This window comes from Pelodiscus sinensis, chromosome 29, assembly GCF_049634645.1.
Source record: "Pelodiscus sinensis isolate JC-2024 chromosome 29, ASM4963464v1, whole genome shotgun sequence".
Classification (NCBI taxonomy): domain Eukaryota; kingdom Metazoa; phylum Chordata; order Testudines; family Trionychidae; genus Pelodiscus; species Pelodiscus sinensis.
Window position 1 is genome coordinate 6,723,274 of NC_134739.1, and position 19,022 is coordinate 6,742,295.

At 47.7% G+C, this 19,022-nt stretch overlaps 2 protein-coding genes across 5 annotated transcripts in view; one reads left to right on the forward strand and one right to left on the reverse strand.

The window, feature by feature from the left end:
• Positions 1-11,212, forward strand: part of DDX42 (DEAD-box helicase 42) — a 37,840-nt gene extending 26,628 nt beyond the window's left edge. For all 4 annotated transcript variants that reach the window (XM_075911578.1, XM_075911579.1, XM_075911580.1 and 1 more), the window contains 5 exons: positions 2,138-2,414; positions 4,244-4,470; positions 6,736-6,846; positions 7,925-8,026; positions 9,048-11,212. In XM_075911578.1, coding sequence (XP_075767693.1) covers positions 2,138-2,414; positions 4,244-4,470; positions 6,736-6,846; positions 7,925-8,026; positions 9,048-9,923 — 1,593 coding nt within the window. In that variant the 3' untranslated portion in view covers positions 9,924-11,212. The remainder of the gene's footprint in view (positions 1-2,137; positions 2,415-4,243; positions 4,471-6,735; positions 6,847-7,924; positions 8,027-9,047) is intronic.
• A 7,032-nt stretch (positions 11,213-18,244) lies between these two features.
• LOC102463818 (parathyroid hormone/parathyroid hormone-related peptide receptor-like) overlaps positions 18,245-19,022 on the reverse strand; it is a 36,549-nt gene continuing 35,771 nt past the window's right edge. Inside the window, exon 13 of the mRNA XM_006125789.3 lies at positions 18,245-18,619. Within this exon, the coding sequence (XP_006125851.2) occupies positions 18,245-18,619 (375 nt within the window). The remainder of the gene's footprint in view (positions 18,620-19,022) is intronic.

Sequence of the window (19,022 nt, forward strand, 5' to 3'; positions counted from 1 at the left end):
TGTTTGTGTTACACTCAGACTTGAATGGATGAATTCTCGTGTGTTGGCCTGAAAATGTACAGGATCATTTAAACCCGTTGCACAGGTTTTGCAATCCTAAGATTCCTTATAAAATTAGTAATATAACAGCTTGCGGCTGGTTTATGTGGGCATTCTGGCCATTTACTTGCCTGGCAGCAGCATACCAGCTATGTGTCAATTAATTGTTCAAATAGGTGACAGGCACATCTGCTTTGAAGAAATTTTGCTAGTACCGGTTGGTTGTACCTCCCTTATTTGGGACTCTCTGGTCCAGCAACATCTGTGGTCCTGCCAGACCATGGATGTTCCTGGACCGCAGAGCTCAGGAACAGGGAGGTCTGGTGGTGGGGCAGGAGCACGGTAACGGGGCTGGTGACTCAACCAGGAGTCCTGAATTGAGGGGGCAGGTGGTGTGGTGGGAAGTTCTGGCCTCAATAGCCAGGGAGCTCTTGCCCCAGCTCCAGAGCTCTGGCCCTGGCCCTGGAGCCAGGTGGTCAGGGCTGGGGCTCTGCAGCCAGGACCAGAGGGCCAGGGCTGGAGCTCCCTGGCTGCCGCTGGGGCCAGAACTCCTCTTCTGGGAAGCTCCAGCGCCAGTGGTAGCCAGGGAGCTCCAGCCCCCTGCCCCGCTGCGGAGCTCCAGCCCTGGCAGTGGAGCCAGCCAGCTGCAAAGCTCCAGTCCTGGCAGCGGAGCCAGAGGGCTACGGAGCTTCAGCCCCAGCTGCAGAGCTCTTGCTGTGGCACTCCAGCCCTGGCAGCATGTGAGCCGGGGGCAACAAGGGAGCCTTGGGGAGCTGGGGCAGCAGCAGGGCTGGGCTGGAGCCATAGCCCCGGGGGCAGCAGGGCAGCACGAGGCATTGTGGAGGGGCGTCCCTTTGTTCGGGACTGCTCAAGTCCTGAAGGTGCCGGACCAGAGAGGTCCAACCTGCATTGTAAGCAGATTGCTGAGCTCTAACTGTAGAGCAGGCCATTTACGAGACAATGCTTCCCTATGGAAATCTGTAGGCATCCCTTCCAAAGGCAATGTATCCTGCCATATGTTTTATTAATAAAGAAAATTAATGGCCGGTTAAAGCCCTGAGGTTTTCAGCTTCCTAGACGAACAGTCTGCCTTGGAGAAAAGGAATCCCTTTGCTAGCGCAGCTGGACAGTGTCCTGGTTTCTTTGGGCAAAACTTTCTGCTCCTCGAGACAATTTATATCAGAACACACATGCGCAAAAATCAAGAGCCACCCAATGGTGCCTGTCCCCTCTGCTGTTGGCTCAGTGCGCAGTGTGTATAGTGATTCTCACCAACACCAGGTTTTACCCTGTTCGGGTGAAATTACCTCACTCCTGAAGGGAGCTTTCTCCTCTGATCCTGCACAAATTATGTTTCTGATGAGTGCTCCTCTCCATGTCCTGAGGCCTGATTGTTCCCCTGCTCTCATACTCCCCTTGCTTCACTTGCCTGTTTTAAATGGGAAATATGGTGCTGTAGAACAGCTGTGGCCAACCTGTAGCTTGTGAGCTCCCCCCTGCCCTCCCCGCCACCTCCGTAGCTTGTAAAGCTGCCCCCGCGCCCCTGAAAATGGCCCTCTCCTCCCAGCTCCCTGTTGCTCGTTGGGGCACGGGAGCTGTCTGGCGTGGCCATTAAAGATGGCGTATTAAAGATGGAGCCTGCCAGCGGGAGCCTGATGTGGCCAAAAAGCCTCTAAACGTGTTTTTTTAAAGGGGCAGGTTTGTTTGTTTTTTTCCTCAACAACTTTGCCCCGGGTCTTCGCGCAGGATCCCCCGATATCTTGGCTCTTTGCCCGGAATGAGTTGGCCACCCCTGTTGTAGAACATCAGAGGGCTTCCTGGCAATGTGTGCACCTTGCCTCTCCCACACTGATGTTTCGGCCAGTCCCAGCCTTCTGTGCCCCATTGGGTCAGTGTATTCAGAGACGAGGCAAAGGAATTAAATACAAATTGAAACCTCTTCCAAATGGGAATCTCACCCCATTTCAGCCGCCTCCTTCTCTTCTCTGCCCTCCTGACTTGACTCTCTATGTTGCATTCAGTGTCTGCCTAGTGCTTACTGTACCATCGTCCCCCCCCCCCCGGATTATAACCGTTGTCCTCTCATTCCTTCCCCTAGGCAAATGAAGATGTTACGCAAATTGTGGAGATTCTCCCCTCCGGTCCTACCAAGTGGAACTGGCTGACCAGGCACCTGGTGGAGTTCACTTCTTCTGGGAGTGTTCTCCTCTTTGTCACCAAGAAAGCAAATGCAGAGGAGCTGGCCAACAATCTTAAGCAGGAGGATCATAATCTAGGGCTGCTTCACGGTGACATGGACCAGAGCGAAAGGAATAAAGTCATTTCAGACTTTAAGAAAAAGGGGATCCCGATTCTGGTTGCTACTGATGTGGCAGGTAGGGAACAAGTTTCTCATTAGAACTAATATATACAAGCTGGCTGCCTCACCAGAAAGGCTATTGAATCACATAGAAACTATGCCTGGTACAGGCACAGCAGGCTCTGGTGAGAGCAACATGGCAGAAACTTGCATGGGAGCTGCCTATCTATTCTGCAGCTGAACAAGAGACCTTTCTAGCTTATCGCCAAGTATCTTACACAAGATGGGATGTTTTAATATCGTATGATAAACAAACTACCCAGAGTATCATTGTTCTGTTTGGCAGCAACCTTTGGCTTTTTTTGTTCCGCATTTAATGAAAACAAAACCTTTGGAACATTGCAATGGGGAGTGAGGATGTCCTGTCATAGCCCAGATGTTAGGTTACTGGCTTGTGTTGAGAGACTCCAATTCAAAGCCCCGTTCTGCCCAATTCAGAGCAGAACTTTTCATCCCAGATCACTTCAAATCAGGTCAAGCTGGGACTTGAATCTGGATGTCTCACGTCTCCCACATCCCATGTCAGTACCCTAACCTAACCGCTCCCCCCCGCCAAACATTTTGCCTTCATTGAAAAGTGCGTGCGTGTGTGCGCAGGACAACAGAGTGATGTAATCACACCACTCTGTGTCCCACCTGCCCCCTCCCCTCTTGGCCTCTGTGTGGGAAGAACAGAGTGGCCCAAGTGCGCTGGGGCACCCCATACATCTGCCTGAGCCTGATTCACCCCCTCACCTGACCTGCGCCCACCCAGCAAGGCTGGATCTTGGGGATCCCATAGAGATGAGATGAGTTCCCAATGCCCCCCACCCCTGCAGGAGGGAGAAGCACCAGGATCCCAGCTCACATCCCCAGTGTCACCTCTCAGGCCTTCCCTCCCAAAATGGGGGCGGGAGAGGAGAAAGTGGCTTTCCCACTCTGGGCACTGTGGGAGCCTGAAGCCGCTGCAGCCTCTCGCAGCCCAGTCTGAAGCACCCAGGGCAGGGCCTGTTTCCAGTCGGGCCATTTTCAACGGCACAACTCCTGGCCCAGAGTCAGGGCCGCTGCATGGGGGACTGCTGTGCCAGATTCGTTGGGGGTGGAACAAGCCGCTTAGCCTTTCTTGCCTCAGTTACTGTCTGTGTAAAATGGCTACTGCCCACCTCAGGGAACTGTGAAGCTCTGAGAACAGCAGATAAGGGGATGGAGCAGTGCACAGTGTTCATGCCAGCTAACACGCTCACTGAGGGAAGCATAGCACCCTGTAGTTATGTGCATTGTTGATGATCCTTTTCCATGCACAGAAATAGAAGTAAACAAAAGGTGGTGGGATTTGTTTCTACAGCCTTCGGAACAATAACTGTTGTTCAGAAGTACGCTGTACCAGAAGCACAGTCTGATTTTCAGTTTGGTCAATACTAGACTAGAGATCTGCTTGCCATCTTCTCTTAGAGAAAGTTAACTGCTCCCTTAGAAGTATTGACACTCTGGTAGCTTAAAATCAGTTGGGATATTACATAGGCTGCTAGGAGCGGGGAAACAGACATAGAAAACCTTCAGGAAAACAGCTTTTAGATCCTGGAATTTTGTCTAAAACTAAGTGTTTGTCTGCTGTATCCTCCGTTAAGACACTGCCCTGATTAGGGATATACTCAACTCAGCGGCTCTCTTCCATCTCTGATGTCCAGGATCCTGTTAACCTGATGTGCAGGATTTGTGTGTCACTGTCAGCTATAACAAGGTTGGCTTAAATGGGTCATTCTCTAATTAGTTTGAGCTGTGTCAAGATGACCAAGCTCATCTTCATGGGACTTTTATGTTCATTCAGGATAGTTAAGCTGATTGTCATGTTGCTCTGCATTACAGCTCGTGGTCTGGATATTCCTTCCATTAAGACTGTGATCAATTATGATGTGGCCCGGGACATAGACACCCACACTCACAGAATTGGACGTACCGGCAGGGCTGGCGAGAAAGGAATAGCTTACACTTTACTCACTCCCAAGGACAGTAATTTTGCTGGCGATCTTGTCAGAAATCTGGAAGGAGCCAATCAGCATGTTTCAAAAGAACTCTTGGACCTTGCAATGCAGGTACAAACAAACAAGATGTGTCTCAGCTAGAAGAAGCAGCATCATTCAATGATTAGAGCTAGGCAAAGGGGAAATCAGGAGTTCAGGGCTGTAGTTCTAGCTCCGTCACAGACTTGCTGTATTACCTTTTGGTCTGACTATGTCTCAGTTTCCTTACTGTGAAACAAGTCAGGTTTTTTTCTACAATGCTCAAGACGCATGTATCAAGTTGCAGCGCAGCATGCACACCGTTAACGTGTAAACAATCTAAATGAATCTTCAGTTGAGTAGCCTCGGTTTCAGGTCTGCAGGATCCTCTTGACTCCCTAGTTCCCACTGCACTGATTTACAGTGCATATCGTCTCTCACACATGGTCTGGCAGCCGTCAAGTAGTGTGGGCTTTCAGCAGTTGCAGTGCCAAGGTCTGACCTTCCACCTTTTCCGGGGCCTTCAAGAGAATCCGTCCTCACAGGAGGAAATGGATACCCTGGAGCAGAGCTCAGGGTCTGTTTTGAAGTCTGTTGCTAAAAAGAGTGACTGTGCCAAGAAAGCCAGGACCTACTATAAAAGAGTGTTACAAGGAGAAGGGAGGAAAACTTGTTCTCCTTGGCCTCTGAGGATAGGACAAGGAGCAATGGGCTTAAACTGCAGCAAGGGAGGTTTAGGTCAAACATTAGGAAAAATTTCTTAACTGTCAGGGTGATTAAACACTGGAATAAATTGCTTAGGGAGGTTGTGGAATCTCCATCGCTGGAGATATTCAAGAGCAGGTTGAACAGACATCTATCAGGGGTGGTCTAGACAATGCATGGTCCTGCCAAGAGGGCAGGAGACTGGACTCGATGACCTCCCGAGGTCCCTTCCAGTTCTGGTGTTCTATGATTCTACTATTCCAGCTAAACGCTATATGGCTTTGAGGAGGCTTATTACAGTCAAATCCTCACGTGCGTTCTGTCTTTACGGCAGACACCTAGAAATGTGGCTTAATTGAGAGTTAGCAGGGCAGCTTATTGCAGACACATCTGCTCTGTGAAATAGTTCTTATTCAGCGTAGCTGCTCAGCAACACTGTCTGTCCAAGCTGCTCTGGCATGCCCACACGTAGCATGCTTGATAAGGTTGTACCATTGAATTCTAGGATTCCTTCAGTACTTTCCCATACTGCCCAGCACATCTGCTGGGGAGCAGGGGGTGCAGAGTAATTTTAGGATGGAGCTAGTATTCTTGTGGCTTCAGCTGTACAAAAGGTAGAGATTGGATGGGTAAATATTTTGAAAGTGTCTTAAAGGACCAATTTTAAAAGTGATCCCCAAACTTTTCCTCTCAACATGTCCCCTTTACCACGAATAGAATGTGTTTTGGGTCAGGCTGGAGGCTGTGGCTGGCTGCAGAGAACGGGGGCTTGCAGCTGAGGGTTGGGGGGGTGGTCAAGTCACAGCTGGTAGTGGGGGCAAAGAGAGGAACCAGAGCTGCAGCCCAGGGCTAGGGACAGGGTCAGAGTGGGGCTGCATGGCATTCACTATCCACCCCCTCATAGGGGCTGCTCTAGGCCCCACTGCGGCCCCCATGATTTTCTACGCCAACAGGATGGGGGGGTGCCTCACAGTTTGGGAACCAATGGAGATGGGCGATTACGTCCACTGATTTTCAACAAGGTTAGGTTTGTAGGCTCACTTTTGAAACTAGGACTTAGGCTCTTAAATCACTTAGGCATTTTTGAAAATTTTACATTACTAGTTCCCCCAGACCTGAGCAAACCAAGCCAGACATTTGGCAGATGCAACCAATGCTCAGAAAACCCTGGGAACAGTGTTTGGGTGTAGACATAAAACTTTGCATATTCAGGGTGTTCCAGTCAGCCTTATTTTCTCCTTATCCCATTACTAGGGTGAATTGATAGGGTCAGTGGATCCTAAAAGTTAAGAATGGAAGGCGATAGACCTCCCATGGTAAAGAGCATAGAGAACGTCTTTGGTTCTGTATTTTTACAAGAGAAAAGACACACCATTAATTTGGAATGAGAGTTTAATAAAACCAGTGCTCACAAAATGCATACCTAGAGGAAGTACCCAGTCACAAACAGCACAACTCCATCTAGACTAGAGTTTAGTTTCAGTACAGATATTTCCCCTAACCCATCAGCTTGTGACAAGGGCTGCTTGGGACAGTAAATAAAACATTTATGTAGTTTTCTTTCAAAACGATGAAACAAAACCTTTCTCTTCCCACCCCTGCATTATTAGGCTCTTGTTTTGCATTTCAAGCAGTTGTCTTTGTTTCATATAGAATGCCTGGTTCCGGAAATCCCGTTTCAAAGGAGGGAAAGGCAAGAAGCTGAACATCGGCGGGGGTGGCTTGGGATACCGCGAACGCCCTGGCCTGGGTTCTGATGGCTCCGTAAGTAGGAAACCGCTATTTTCAAAGCCTTAAAACTGTACTGAACTCTCACCTTGAGGCCTTGATGGCTTTGTTCAGAGCCACACAATGGGTCTGAGAGAGATGGGTTTCTAATTTGACTTGACTTTTCTGAAGCTGACATTTAGCACAAAAATTGTGCATCCCAACATGTCCTGTGAGTGGGGCTTGCTCCCCAAGAATAGGATATAGTTGAACCTTGAAGCTTGGTTGGTTCCTGGCACCACAAATGTTTGGAATTCAGTTAGACTGGTTGAGAACATCTTTAGAGCCCTGTGTGAGCTAGAAAAACTACTCACTATGGTCCAGAGGGTTTTCAATACTTGTGACTGAATGAACACCAAGCACAAATACGCTTGAGAAGTGTTGATAATACCCCCGTGTAACATCAGTTCAATAGCCAAGGTCAAGGCCTGGTCCGCATATAACCTTGGCTACTGAAGGCTTGCATTCGGCTGCTCTCCCAGCTGAATCATATGCAGCACTCATGCTTAGAGGCAGGGACCCATTTGAAGTGGACTCCACTGCCCTGGATTCATGCCCACCTCTGCAGGGTGGAGATCAGAATATCCCATAAATGTCTGTGTGCCTGAATTAGGGGTGAACCTTCAGATACAAATTTTCTTTCCCTTTTCCCATTTTCTTCCTTATGAACAGCCCCATCTGGTGGTAATGTTGCCTAGTGGTTGTGTGTGTGGGGGGGGGGGGGAATGTCTTGCATTCTAATCTTAGCCATTTCCCCATCAGTAAAGTGTGATTAGCACTGACCTTGCTCTTAAGGCTGTTGAAGAAACAGCAGTTTGGGTGAGATAATATCTTTTATTGGAACTTGTTTCTCCTAACAGAATTTGGTCCAGTAAAACACATTTACCTCATCCCCCCCTTATCTTTCCTATATACTGGGACGGATATAGCTACAAATACATTGCATACGACCTCAGGGTTGTTGTGACATCTTGTGATCTTTAGGGAAAAGCAGCCAGTCCCTGAGATTGGAGGTAGGATGAGGGGAAAAGGGTGTAGTCTGACAAGTTCAGTTTCTCTTTTGATTTGTCCTCAGGATCGTGGGAACAGCAGCAATGTGATGAGTAACTACGAGGCATACAAGCCATCCACTGGGGCAATGGGAGACAGACTGACTGCAATGAAAGCAGCATTTCAGGTTTGTTTGATCACTTGTGTTCCCCAGAGGAAAAGAGGAGCTCATGAAGTAAAAGTTAAACTGTTCACTACTGAGCAGAAGCAAAGCTGGGTACCTAATACCTGAAAATCATGCCCGTATCTATTTTTAATTCTGAGTAGACACACTGGCTGTCATGCAAGCAGAATCCCTGTCCTGTTCTATTCACTCTACCTCTTCCTGCCTTTAGTCTCCCTGTGTGGTAAAATTGTGATGCTGTCACAGATTGAGAGACTTAACCAGCAACCTCTTCTTGGAAACTTTAAAATATGCTTTTACAGTTCAGTGCCTCTTGCATTTTATTAATATTGATCATGTAGCAAAAACTTCCATTCCCTGCATTTTGTTCTATGATCTGAGCACTCTGTACATCTGTTCCTTAGTAGCACAGTATTGCAGTTGAAGTGCTGTTGGGGTACTGGAATCTTCAGCATATCATCTTCATCTAGCTAAATCCTTGGGAACACTCTGGCATACTGTCGCAATTGCGCTAATTCAAGATTTTAAATGCACAAGTTATACAGAGCTCCTTAATCATGTATCTCCTGTTTGCTGGTCCTCAGTTGTCCAGTGCAACTGCATTACAGGATTGCCCTTGCATTCCGTTCCTCATGTGGGCTCTGTTCCCAGTATCAGACCTGTCCTGCATCATTAAAGGAGTCCCTTTTCTTTTGTGTGGCACCAGTAATCTACTGGGAGTTGTAAGAGCTAATGAGTCTCTACACTGCAGAGTATACAGAAAATCCCACAATAGAGAAGTCCCCTTGTTTAGCTCAACATATGCACTGCCAGCAGGAGCGCACTTAGAATCATAAAGTCATGGAGTTGGATGAGACCCCAGGAGGTCGAGTCCAACCCCCTGGTAGGAGCAGGACCAATCCCACTTAAAGAAACACAAAACTAATGTTATCTCCCGAATACCAGTTTCTTAGCAGAGTCCCTTTCACGTGTGCACCTCCCCAGAATTAGGTCAGAGCTAACACTCTTTTTCTACTTCCTGCAGTCACAATACAAGAGCCACTTTGTTGCTGCCAGCTTAAACAACCAAAAGACTGGTAGCTCTGCTGCTGGGGCCAGTGGATGGACCAGCGCTGGGAGCTTGAATTCAGTACCCACAAATTCAGCACAGCAGAATGCTGCAAGTCCTGACAGTCCAATTGCTGCTGCTGCAGCAGCTGCTGCTGCGGTAAAGGGGATCCCAGGCTTTACCAGCGCTGGGAACCTAAGCAGTGTACCTGGCTTTCCAAATGTTGGAATTCAGGGATTTAACAGCACTAGTGCTGGCATCAACAGCAGAGAAGGCGTTGGCGGAAGTGGTGGTGTCGGTGTGGGTGTCGGTGGTGGTGGCGGCGGCGGCAGTGGCAGCAGGGAACGATTCGTTGACAACCGAAGCAATCGCCACGTTGACAGTCAGCGCCATGGGGATGGTGGTGGTCGTCACAGTGACAGTCAGCGCTATGGAGACGGTGGTGGGCGCCACAGCGATGTTTACCGCCATGGAGACAACCGCCACGGGGACAGCCACCGTCATAACGAAGGTCGCCATTCTAGTGGTGGAAGCAACACCAACCGGCATGGCGAAGGCCGCAACGTGGGTGACGGCCGCAACGTGGGTGACGGCCGCAACGTGGGTGACGGCCGCAATAATGGTGACGGCCGCAACGTGGGTGACGGCCGCAATAATGGTGACGGCCGCAACGTGGGTGACGGCCGCAATAATGGTGACGGCCGCAACGTGGGTGATGGTAGGAGCAACGAGGGTAGAAACAACGAAAGCAGGATCAGCGAGAACAGAAAAGACGGCAGCAACCGGGACAAGACAGATGGTTTTGCTGTTCCTGAGCCACCAAAGCGCAAGAAGAGCCGATGGGACAGTTAGAAGCTGAGGCATCACAATCGGGGATCTGTGCAGGCGGTGATATGTTTTTAAGGAAGATCTTGGTTTTTGCCAACTGGTTATTGAGTGGGAAGAGGGGAAAGAGGAAACCAAGCAAAGTCCCCATGTGAGTCCGTGTCTGTGTATCAGCACACAGCTTCACTCTAATGACATGTAAACACAATGCTTTTGTCAGAGAGAAATCATTTTTATAAAGCTCCTGGGTTCTGCATTTAAAAATTGGTCCATTCAAGTGACTTTCCTTTCTGCTGGATTTAAAAACAGATTTTATTAGCAGGAAAGTGGCCGTTTGTTCCACACACTGAACATTAAGAAACTGTCATCCAGAGAAGTTTAAGGTAGTTTGTTTTCTTTAATCAATGTAGATGTTAAAAGCCAGTCCATCTAGAGATGCTCTGGACCCAACTGTTAAGCATAATCTTTCAACGATTTGCGTGATACCAGCTCTCCGATCTATTCCTCCCCCATATTCACTTCCAGCCCCCAGCTAATTTGGCCTCAAAAATCATCTTCCTAATTAAGAATGTATTCATGTGTTGCTAATGGCCAGGTATAAAAGGTTTATTGCATCAGGAAGCTTAACATGTTCTTGTCTGGTCAACTTTACCATAATTCTGCAAGTAGTGTAGGACAGACTCTCTAGCCAGTTTGTATCAAATACACTGATGCCTTTGCACCTGGTGGCTTTTATTTTTTAAAGAACCCCTCTTATGTACCAACAATCATTTTGATGGAAGCCTGAGGAGTGAACATGTAGCTGTACTGTGCCCGTCTGCTCACTGTTGTGAGAGAGCTAATTGCTTTCTCAGAGAAAAGGGAAGCCCTTTCGTATGTGCCATGTTAATCATGGTCCAATGCCCTTTTACAGACAAGACTAATAGGCGACTTGCTCTTAAAATCAGGGACCTGCTGCTGATAAGCCTTTAGGAAGAACCTATAGAAGTAAGTAGTGAAGTGGGATGGCTCAAAAATGGCCCCATATCGGAGATGTGTAGTCAAAATGTAAAATCTCGCTTGACTGATTTTAACTCTAACTGCTGTTGTGTGTATTCCCTGGGATTTTTTTCCTTTTTTTTTTTTTTTTCCTTTTTTTTCTTTTTTTTTTTTTTCCATATTGGTAGGAAAAAAAATTTGCTGAAACAGTTCTATTCTCATCTTTCTTGTTTCTACAAAGAAAAGTATTGGAAACTGTCAAGTTTTTGTGACGTTGTAAAATTTATCAGCTGCGCATTTACTTTCTGCTTGCTCTAGTAAATGTTTTATTACTGGGATACGTACCTAGCATGTGCTTTTTTTTTTTCCCCCTCTCCAACCTAGCTGTTCCTCTTCATCTGTTTTGGAGTTTGGAGAGAGACCAAGGAGAACTACAGACTTCTGTACAGCTTTCCTATCGAAATCCTAAAACGGATGAACTAGAGTGCCTCGCATTAGAGGATATTGATGTATAATTAGGCATTGCAGAAACTTGGTGGAATGAGGATAATCAATGGGACTGGATAACACCAGGATTCAAAATAGAAAGAAATGACCGAGTGGGTCACATTGGTGAGAGAGTGGCATTCCCCCAGGTCAGGTTTAAAGCATAAGGTTAAATGAAGTCAAAATTCTAAATCCGTGGTGTCCAACCACTTCTGAAGCAGTAGTGAACTAGCTGCTGGCCAAATAGCCACATGTGGTTAGTGGCTAGCGTGCTGGATACCACAGTTCTAAATTAATCAAATTCTTTCCCAGGTGAATGGCTGGTGGGTCTCACCTATGTGCTCAGGGTCTAACTTATCGATGTATTTGGGTTCAGGAAGGAATTTCCCCCTGGATCAGATTGGCAGAGACACTGGGGGTGGGAGGGTTGACTTCCTCTGCAGCAGGGGGCATAGGTCAAGTTTAAATTAGGGTAAATGGTGAATTCTCTGCTAACTTCGTCTTTAAATCCTGATTTCAGGGCATCAGTAATTCAGCTAGAGCAAGGGTGGCCAACCCGTTCTGGGCAGAGCTGAGATCAGTGGATCCAGTGTGAAGAGCCAGGGCAAAGTTGTCGAGCCAAAAAAAAAAAAAAAAAGACTGCCCCTTTAAAAGGAGCCCCCGGTCGTGTTTGGTCGAGCAGGAAAAAAGAGAAAATGCATTTAGAAGCTTTTTTTAGATGGCTCCTGCCAGCTGACACCATCTTTAATTCTCCATCTTTAATGGCCGTGCCAGATGGCTCCCCTGCCCATGTCAGCACAGGGATCTGGGAGGAGAGGGCCATTTGGGAAGGCACGGGGGGGAGGGAGGGGACACTTTGCAAGCCGCACCCTTGGGAGGGAGGGGAAGAGTTACATGTGACTCGTGAGCCACGGTTTGGTCATGGCTGCGCTAGAGTTTAGGGGTCTTTTACGGGGGTGGGTGAATGAAGTGTTATGTGGCCTGATAATGCAGGCGGTCAGGCTAGATTGGGGTTTTCAGACTCTGGGTCGCAGCTTGTAAGGGCAAGCCGCTAGCTGGCCATGAGATGCTTTGTTTACATGTTCGTCCACAGGTATGGGTGATTGCAGCTCCCACTGGCCATGGATTGCTGTTCCCAGCCAATGGCAGCTGCAGGAAGCAGTGTTCCAGTCGACATTGCTTCCCACAGCTCCCATTCTTCAGGAACAGTGATATGCTGCCGACAGGAGCTCCGTTTGCCTGTGCCTGCAGAGGAGCAGGTAAAACAAGTGTTTCACAGTCAGCTAGTGACTTGCCCTTACAAGTCATGACCCAGAGTTTGAAACCCTTGGGCTAGATGATCGTAATGGTCCTTTCTGACCTTAAAGTGTATGAGTCTAAAAACTGTACCATAATGTGTATATGGATATAAATTTCATGCTTAATAAGAGTATAACAGTAGGAATATACTACCAACCACCTGACCAGGAGAATGATTGTGAAATGCTCAGAGAGATTAGAGAGGCTACAAAGGAAGGAAATAATGGGGGATTTCAATTAATCTCATATTGACTGCATATCAGGATGGAATGCAGAGAGAAAACTTCTTGATGCCAGTAATGACTGCTGGTCCAGGAAGTGAATGTAGCTGAACCACTCAGTAGACACTATAATGTAATTAAATTCAACATCCTTGTAGAGGAGAAAAGGCCAAATAAATGCCACCCTACTAGCATTTAATTTAAGAAAGGGAAACTACTAAAAAAAGAGGCAGTTAGTTAAATAGAAATTAAAAGAAACCATATACAAGGATAAAATGCCTGCATACTACACGGAGATTACTTAAAAACACCATAATAGAGGCTCAAACTAAAGTATACTCCAAATAAAAAATACCAAAAGGACCAAAAGTGCTCCATATCTAAACAGCAGATAAGGCAGGACAAGAATTTGAGAAATTACTATCTAAAGAGACAAAAACTTAATAGCAGGTTTTTTTTTAAAGTACATCAGAAGCAGGAAGCCTGTCAAACAGCGAGCCAACTACTAACTTTACTGTATAACCTATCGCTTAAGTCAGTCTCTGTACCAGGTGACTCGAGCATAACAGAACACTGATTATAAAAAAGGCTCCAGAGGTGATCTGGCAATTACAGACCAGCAAGCCTACCCTCCGTACCAGGCAATTGGTTGAAACTGGAGCAAAGAACAGAAAAACCAGACATATAGATAAACACAGTGTGTTGGGAAAGAGTATACTTGACTTTTGCAAAAGGAAATCATACCTCACCAATCTACTAGAACTCTTTGAGGGAATCAACAAGCATGCCTATAAAGATGATCCAGTTCATACAGTGTACTTAGACTTTCAGAAAGCCTTTTACATGGTCCCTTACCAAAGGCTTTTAAGCTAACTAAGAAATCATGGGATAAGAGGGGAAGGTCTTTTCATGGGTCAGTAACTGGTTAAAAGATAGGAAACAAAGGGTAGGAATAAATGGTCAGTTTTCACAATGGAAAGAGTTAAGTGGAGTACCGCAAGGATCAGTACTGTGGTGTTCAACGTATTCATAAATTATCTGAAAAGGGGAGTGAGCAATGAGGTGGCAAAATTTGCAAATGACACAATTACTCAAGACAGTTCAGTCCCAAAGCTGAGGGTGAAGTTTCAAAGGGATCTCATAAAACTGGGAGATGTGCAACAAAATGGTAGATTGAAGTCAGTGTCAACAAGAACACGGTATTGTACTTTGGAAAAAATAATCCCAACTGTACATACAAAATAACAGTCTAAACTAGCTGTTACTACTCAAGAAACAGATATTGGAATTATCATGGATAGTTCTCTGAAAACATCCACTCAACATGCAGCAGCAGTTAAAGCTAACTGATAGGAACCACTAGGAAAGGATTAGATGATAAAAGAGAAATCATAATGCTGTTATATAAATCCCTGGTACACCTACACCTTGAATGCTATTCACAGTTCTGATTGCTCCAAAAAGATGCATCAGAATTGGAAAAGAGACAGAGAAGAGCAACAAAAATCATTAGAAGGATGGAGCATACCAGGAGAGATTAAAAAGACTGTTCAGTTTAGAAAAGAGACATCTGTAGGGGGATATGATAGAGGCCTATAAAATCAAGAAAGGTATGGAATGACGAAAGTGAATGGGGAAGTGTTTAACCCTTCCAATATCCTGAGAACTAGTTGTCACTGATTAAATTAGTAGGCAGCAGGTTTAAAATAAGCATAAAGAATTATTTCACACAATCAGCTCATTGCAGTGGAATGTTGTGAGGGCCAAAAGTAAAGTTCAGAGAGGATACGTCCATCAGAGGCTATTGACTAAGATGGTGAGGGGTGCAACCCAATATCCAGGTGTCCCTAAATCTTCCACTGCCAGAAGCTTGGATAGGACAACAGGAGATGGATCTCACACAATTGCCATGTTCTGTTTACTCCCTCTGAAGCATTGGGCATTCGCCACTGTCAGAGACCAGATACTGGGCTTGGTCTGACCCAGTATGGCTGTTCAGTATGGCCCCTTCCTCCCCAAGGTTTAGTAAAGTTGCACAGGACTAATTCTCTTGCAATATTCTGGTGAAGGCTGCCAATCACTGTAAAAACATTAATTAAGCCTCAAAGCCTATGAGCTAGGGCAGGCCTGGTCTCCGTTTTACAGCTGAAGAAACTGAGGAACAAAGTGGCTTTAACTTGCCCATGCCATTAATCGTCAGCTGGGAGCAGAACCCATCTGACATGGCCGTTAGAATAGTTACTGATAGAGAACATCTCAAACCGCAATTCTCTGTTTTATCAAGACAAGCAGAGTTCACAATGCTTTCCTTGTCCCTGCCAGCTGACAGAGATCAAACTCAACCCGATGACAAGCTGGGCCCCTCTTTGGAGCTCTGCCTCAGGGCCCATGGCTCTGCTCGGAAGAGAGCACCAGCCTGGGCATGGCCTCTCAGACCACTTAAATCGAAGCCCTAGAGTCCAGCTTTGCATGGTCAGATTCCAGCTGCAGGAGGAAATTAGCATTTCGAAGGATCGGTATGGAGAAAGTGAAGATCTGGTGCTCCAGGGGTGGATGGGCGTAATGCCTGGAATGCCGGAGTTTGCACTGTGATTGGCATTTGCTAATGCTCCTCAGTGCTTTATCACATGGTGCAGCTGTGGAGTATTGTACAGGCCATAAAAAAATCAGTGCTATGCATAGCTATGAAGCTTTACCCCTCGGCTGCCCTCCCTTCATGCAGCTAAGCTTGTGGGTACAGGCCCAAGCAGTGGATCTGTCAGGGCCTTTTGTTTCATCTGGCCCCCTTCACTATTTTTTATACCTTTATTGAAATTCCTCACTGCAGGCTCTAGGCTACCAGAGGCCTCTCCGATTTTAATGAGCAAACACTGAGCAGTGCCAGAGAATTATAAAAGTCAGTTTTCACTCTTGTGTTAGATCCACAAAGGGGTTGTTGCCTTCTTCAGAGAACAAAGTGTCCGTATGTTTAGTGCGCTGTGTGTTGGCCAGTCAAGAAAAGAATGCCTGTAAGACAGAAGGCCCTGCTGGAGTAAGTCTACGAACTTGTGTCTTCCAACAGAGAGGGAACGTGATCCGGGTTAGAAGAAAACCTATGCTAGGAGCGTGTGCCAGTGTCTAAATCTGAGCACTGGGATTCCACTCCTGCTTCTGTGACTGCAGGCAATCACTTCCCCTCACTGTGTCTCAGTCTCCATGTCTGCAAAATGGGGATAAGCACTTTTACCTGCTAGTTGTGATGTGAAGGCTCCACTGCTATTTGTGCAGCAGTTAGTTCCTCCTACAGAATGTGATACAGATGTGCCTGATTGTCAAGGGTACAGAGCAAACTGGCCATTTAATAACTCTGGGTTAAAAAGGCCACGTTTTCCCCACTTGTGCAGCAAGAGCAAAACAGACCACTGCTGATTGCAGCAGCTCAGAGCATTACACCATCCCTTGGGAGAGAGGTAAAGAATTACTGCTGACCTGCCACCACCTGCAGGGGGAAACGGTGACAACAGACACAGCAAGTAAAGAAAATCTCATGTTCAACTGAGCCTGCAAGTGTCAGTTGGCAAGGCAGGGCGAATGACCTGCATGAGAAGAGGGCTTGGGTCAATTTTGTATGTATATGTTGGTGACAGGTAGAGCAATCAGGGCCTCTCTGTATTAGGCACAGTAGAAACACAAATGCCCTGCCCAGACATTTTCTGCCATCCCACTAGACTAAACAGAAGGGAAGAGGCATGTGGGAGAGGGACTTGATTAGGGTTTAAATTAATGAGATTGCCTCTCTCCTAGAACTAGAAGGGACCTTGAAAGGTCATTGAGTCCAGTCCCCTGCCATCACAGCAGGACCAAGTACCATCCCGAATACATTTTTGCCCCAAATGGCCTCCACAAGGATTGAACTCACAACCCTGGGTTTAGCAAGCCAATGCTCAAATCACTGAGCTATCTCTCCCCCAGCAGGATTACCCAGCAGGTCAGTGGCTGAGATGTGAACAGAACTGACTCCCTGTGCAGCGCCTCACCCCAGGAATCTTCAACCCTTTACTTTCTGAGGCCTCCCCCAGCCTGCTAAAAAACGTCCATGGCCCACCTGTTCACCACAACTGATGTGCTGTGGGCATTAGGGGGTAGCAAGCAGGGCAGTTGTCCAAGGATCTGTTGCCCAGGGATCAGGGAAGCTGTTCTAGCTCAGGTTTTGCTTTTCTGCCCTGTGCCCCAGGGAATGTAAAGCCAGCCCCCTCTGGTTTATTTTGGCTGACCCCCGAAGCCTGCTCATAGCCCCCAGGGAGCACCAGACACTGCCTCCCCCGTCCCAGAAAGCAGCGAAGGAGTCACTATTTTGTGCCAATTTTAAGACGTGTCTGTAGGCTTCCAGCCCCGAGCAGAGTCCACAGCGCTTGCCATCACTTGCAGGTCAGTTGTCCCAGCTTGGGACTTTAAATTGTGGGGAAGCTCCCTCCCCATCCAGGTGTTCTGCTGTCTGCAGAACTGCACATGAGCAGTGTTTCTGGGGTCGCTGCTCCCTCGGGTTGGCCAACAGACTGCTATTGATCTTCCCAAGAGCCTTCCAGCCAAACGGTGCGCAGGTCCACGCCTGTCCAGTTTACCAGACTAGCCCATCTGACGGCCCTCGTCAGGAGCTCTGACCTGACACCCTCCTGCCTACTCGTCTTGGATTTCGTCTTGTGGCACTTAGCTGCCAAGGGTGCTGGGATTATCCTCCCCCCTGTCAATCGTTCCTCTGATCCCCAGCCAAGCCAACAACCCAGCAAAAAAAAACCAACAGGGCGGGGAATGACCAACCTTTACTAACTTGCGCTCAAAGGCCCTGATCCAGCAAAACGTTGGAACACGGGCATCTCTGTAAAATCGATCGCTCAGCCACTTTCATGGGGCCTGCTTGTGCCTAAAGCTATACGTTGGGAGCAGAAAAGGACAAACCTCTCTTTGATTCAGGCCCTGTGGTCCCCATCCAGCACATTCCTGTCCCCAAGTCACTTAGCTGAGCTCTTGACACCTTTCCTCATCGGCCAATCCCTTGGTCCTTTTTCTTGGCTCTTCTCTGACCATCCAGTTTACCTGCATCTTAATGGGTTAGCATGTTGTCTAGCAACTGAACCATGCATTCCAGGTTGAGTCACAGCAGAGCTGTTGACAGAGGGAGCATCGCTACCATTCTGCTCAGCATAACACCTGTTCATGGCCCCAAACCCGTCACCCTTTTGGCAGCCACATCCCACTACAAACTTTGTCTAGAGGAAAAGCGGCGAGGAGTCCTGTGGCACCTCGCTGCTTTTTCAGATTCAGACTAACACGGCTACCCCTCTGATATCTGTCTAGAGGGTCGGGTTGGAGACGTGCTTGCTGGCTTCATAGCATGGTCTCCACCTCTTTGCTCAGGCTGGAGTGACTTTCACCCAGGTCTGGGGAACACATGAAGTCTTTGGCATTCTCCTTCTGGGGAATCTCTGGGGTTGGGAAGGGCAAAGAGTTGTCGGAAGCAGAGGAGCTTGGGATATACCCCAGCAGGCTGGTGTGTGCAGACAGCGGCGGCACCCGGTACTTGGCGTTCTGCTGCATCCCTGCCATCCCCCGTCCAGTGATGCTCATGCTGACGCTGTTGGTGGTGTGTGACACCAGCCCACCGTAATAGCAGCTCCCCCCCATGCTGGTGACTCGGGCTTTCTGCTTGAAGTCCAGCGCCAGGCTCCTCCGAAAACGGGCCTTCTTAATCTCCGCCTGCACCTGGGGGGAAGAGCCAGCTTGTCAGAGCACGGGAACAGAATGAGACGACAGCTCAGGTACTGCCACACCCCGGGCCCTCTTGGCACACACTTCCCAGGAACCCGGGCACAGAGCTGGCAAAAGGATTCCAGGGCTCACAGCAGGCCTTGTGGTGGGGAAAAGGGCATGTCCCGCCGACTCTGGTTGGCAGTTGGTATCAAGCGGAATGCTCCCAGGGTTGGTTCTGAGGCCAGTTTTGTTCAACATATTTACTAATGACCTGGATGAGGGGGTGGATTGCACCCTCAGCAAGTTCATAGATGAGACTAAGGGCTCTTCTAGACAGCATTCCTCTCTCTCTCGGGAGAGAGAATGCAAATGAAGCAGATCGAAAATTCAAATGAAGCGTGGATTTACCAGTCTT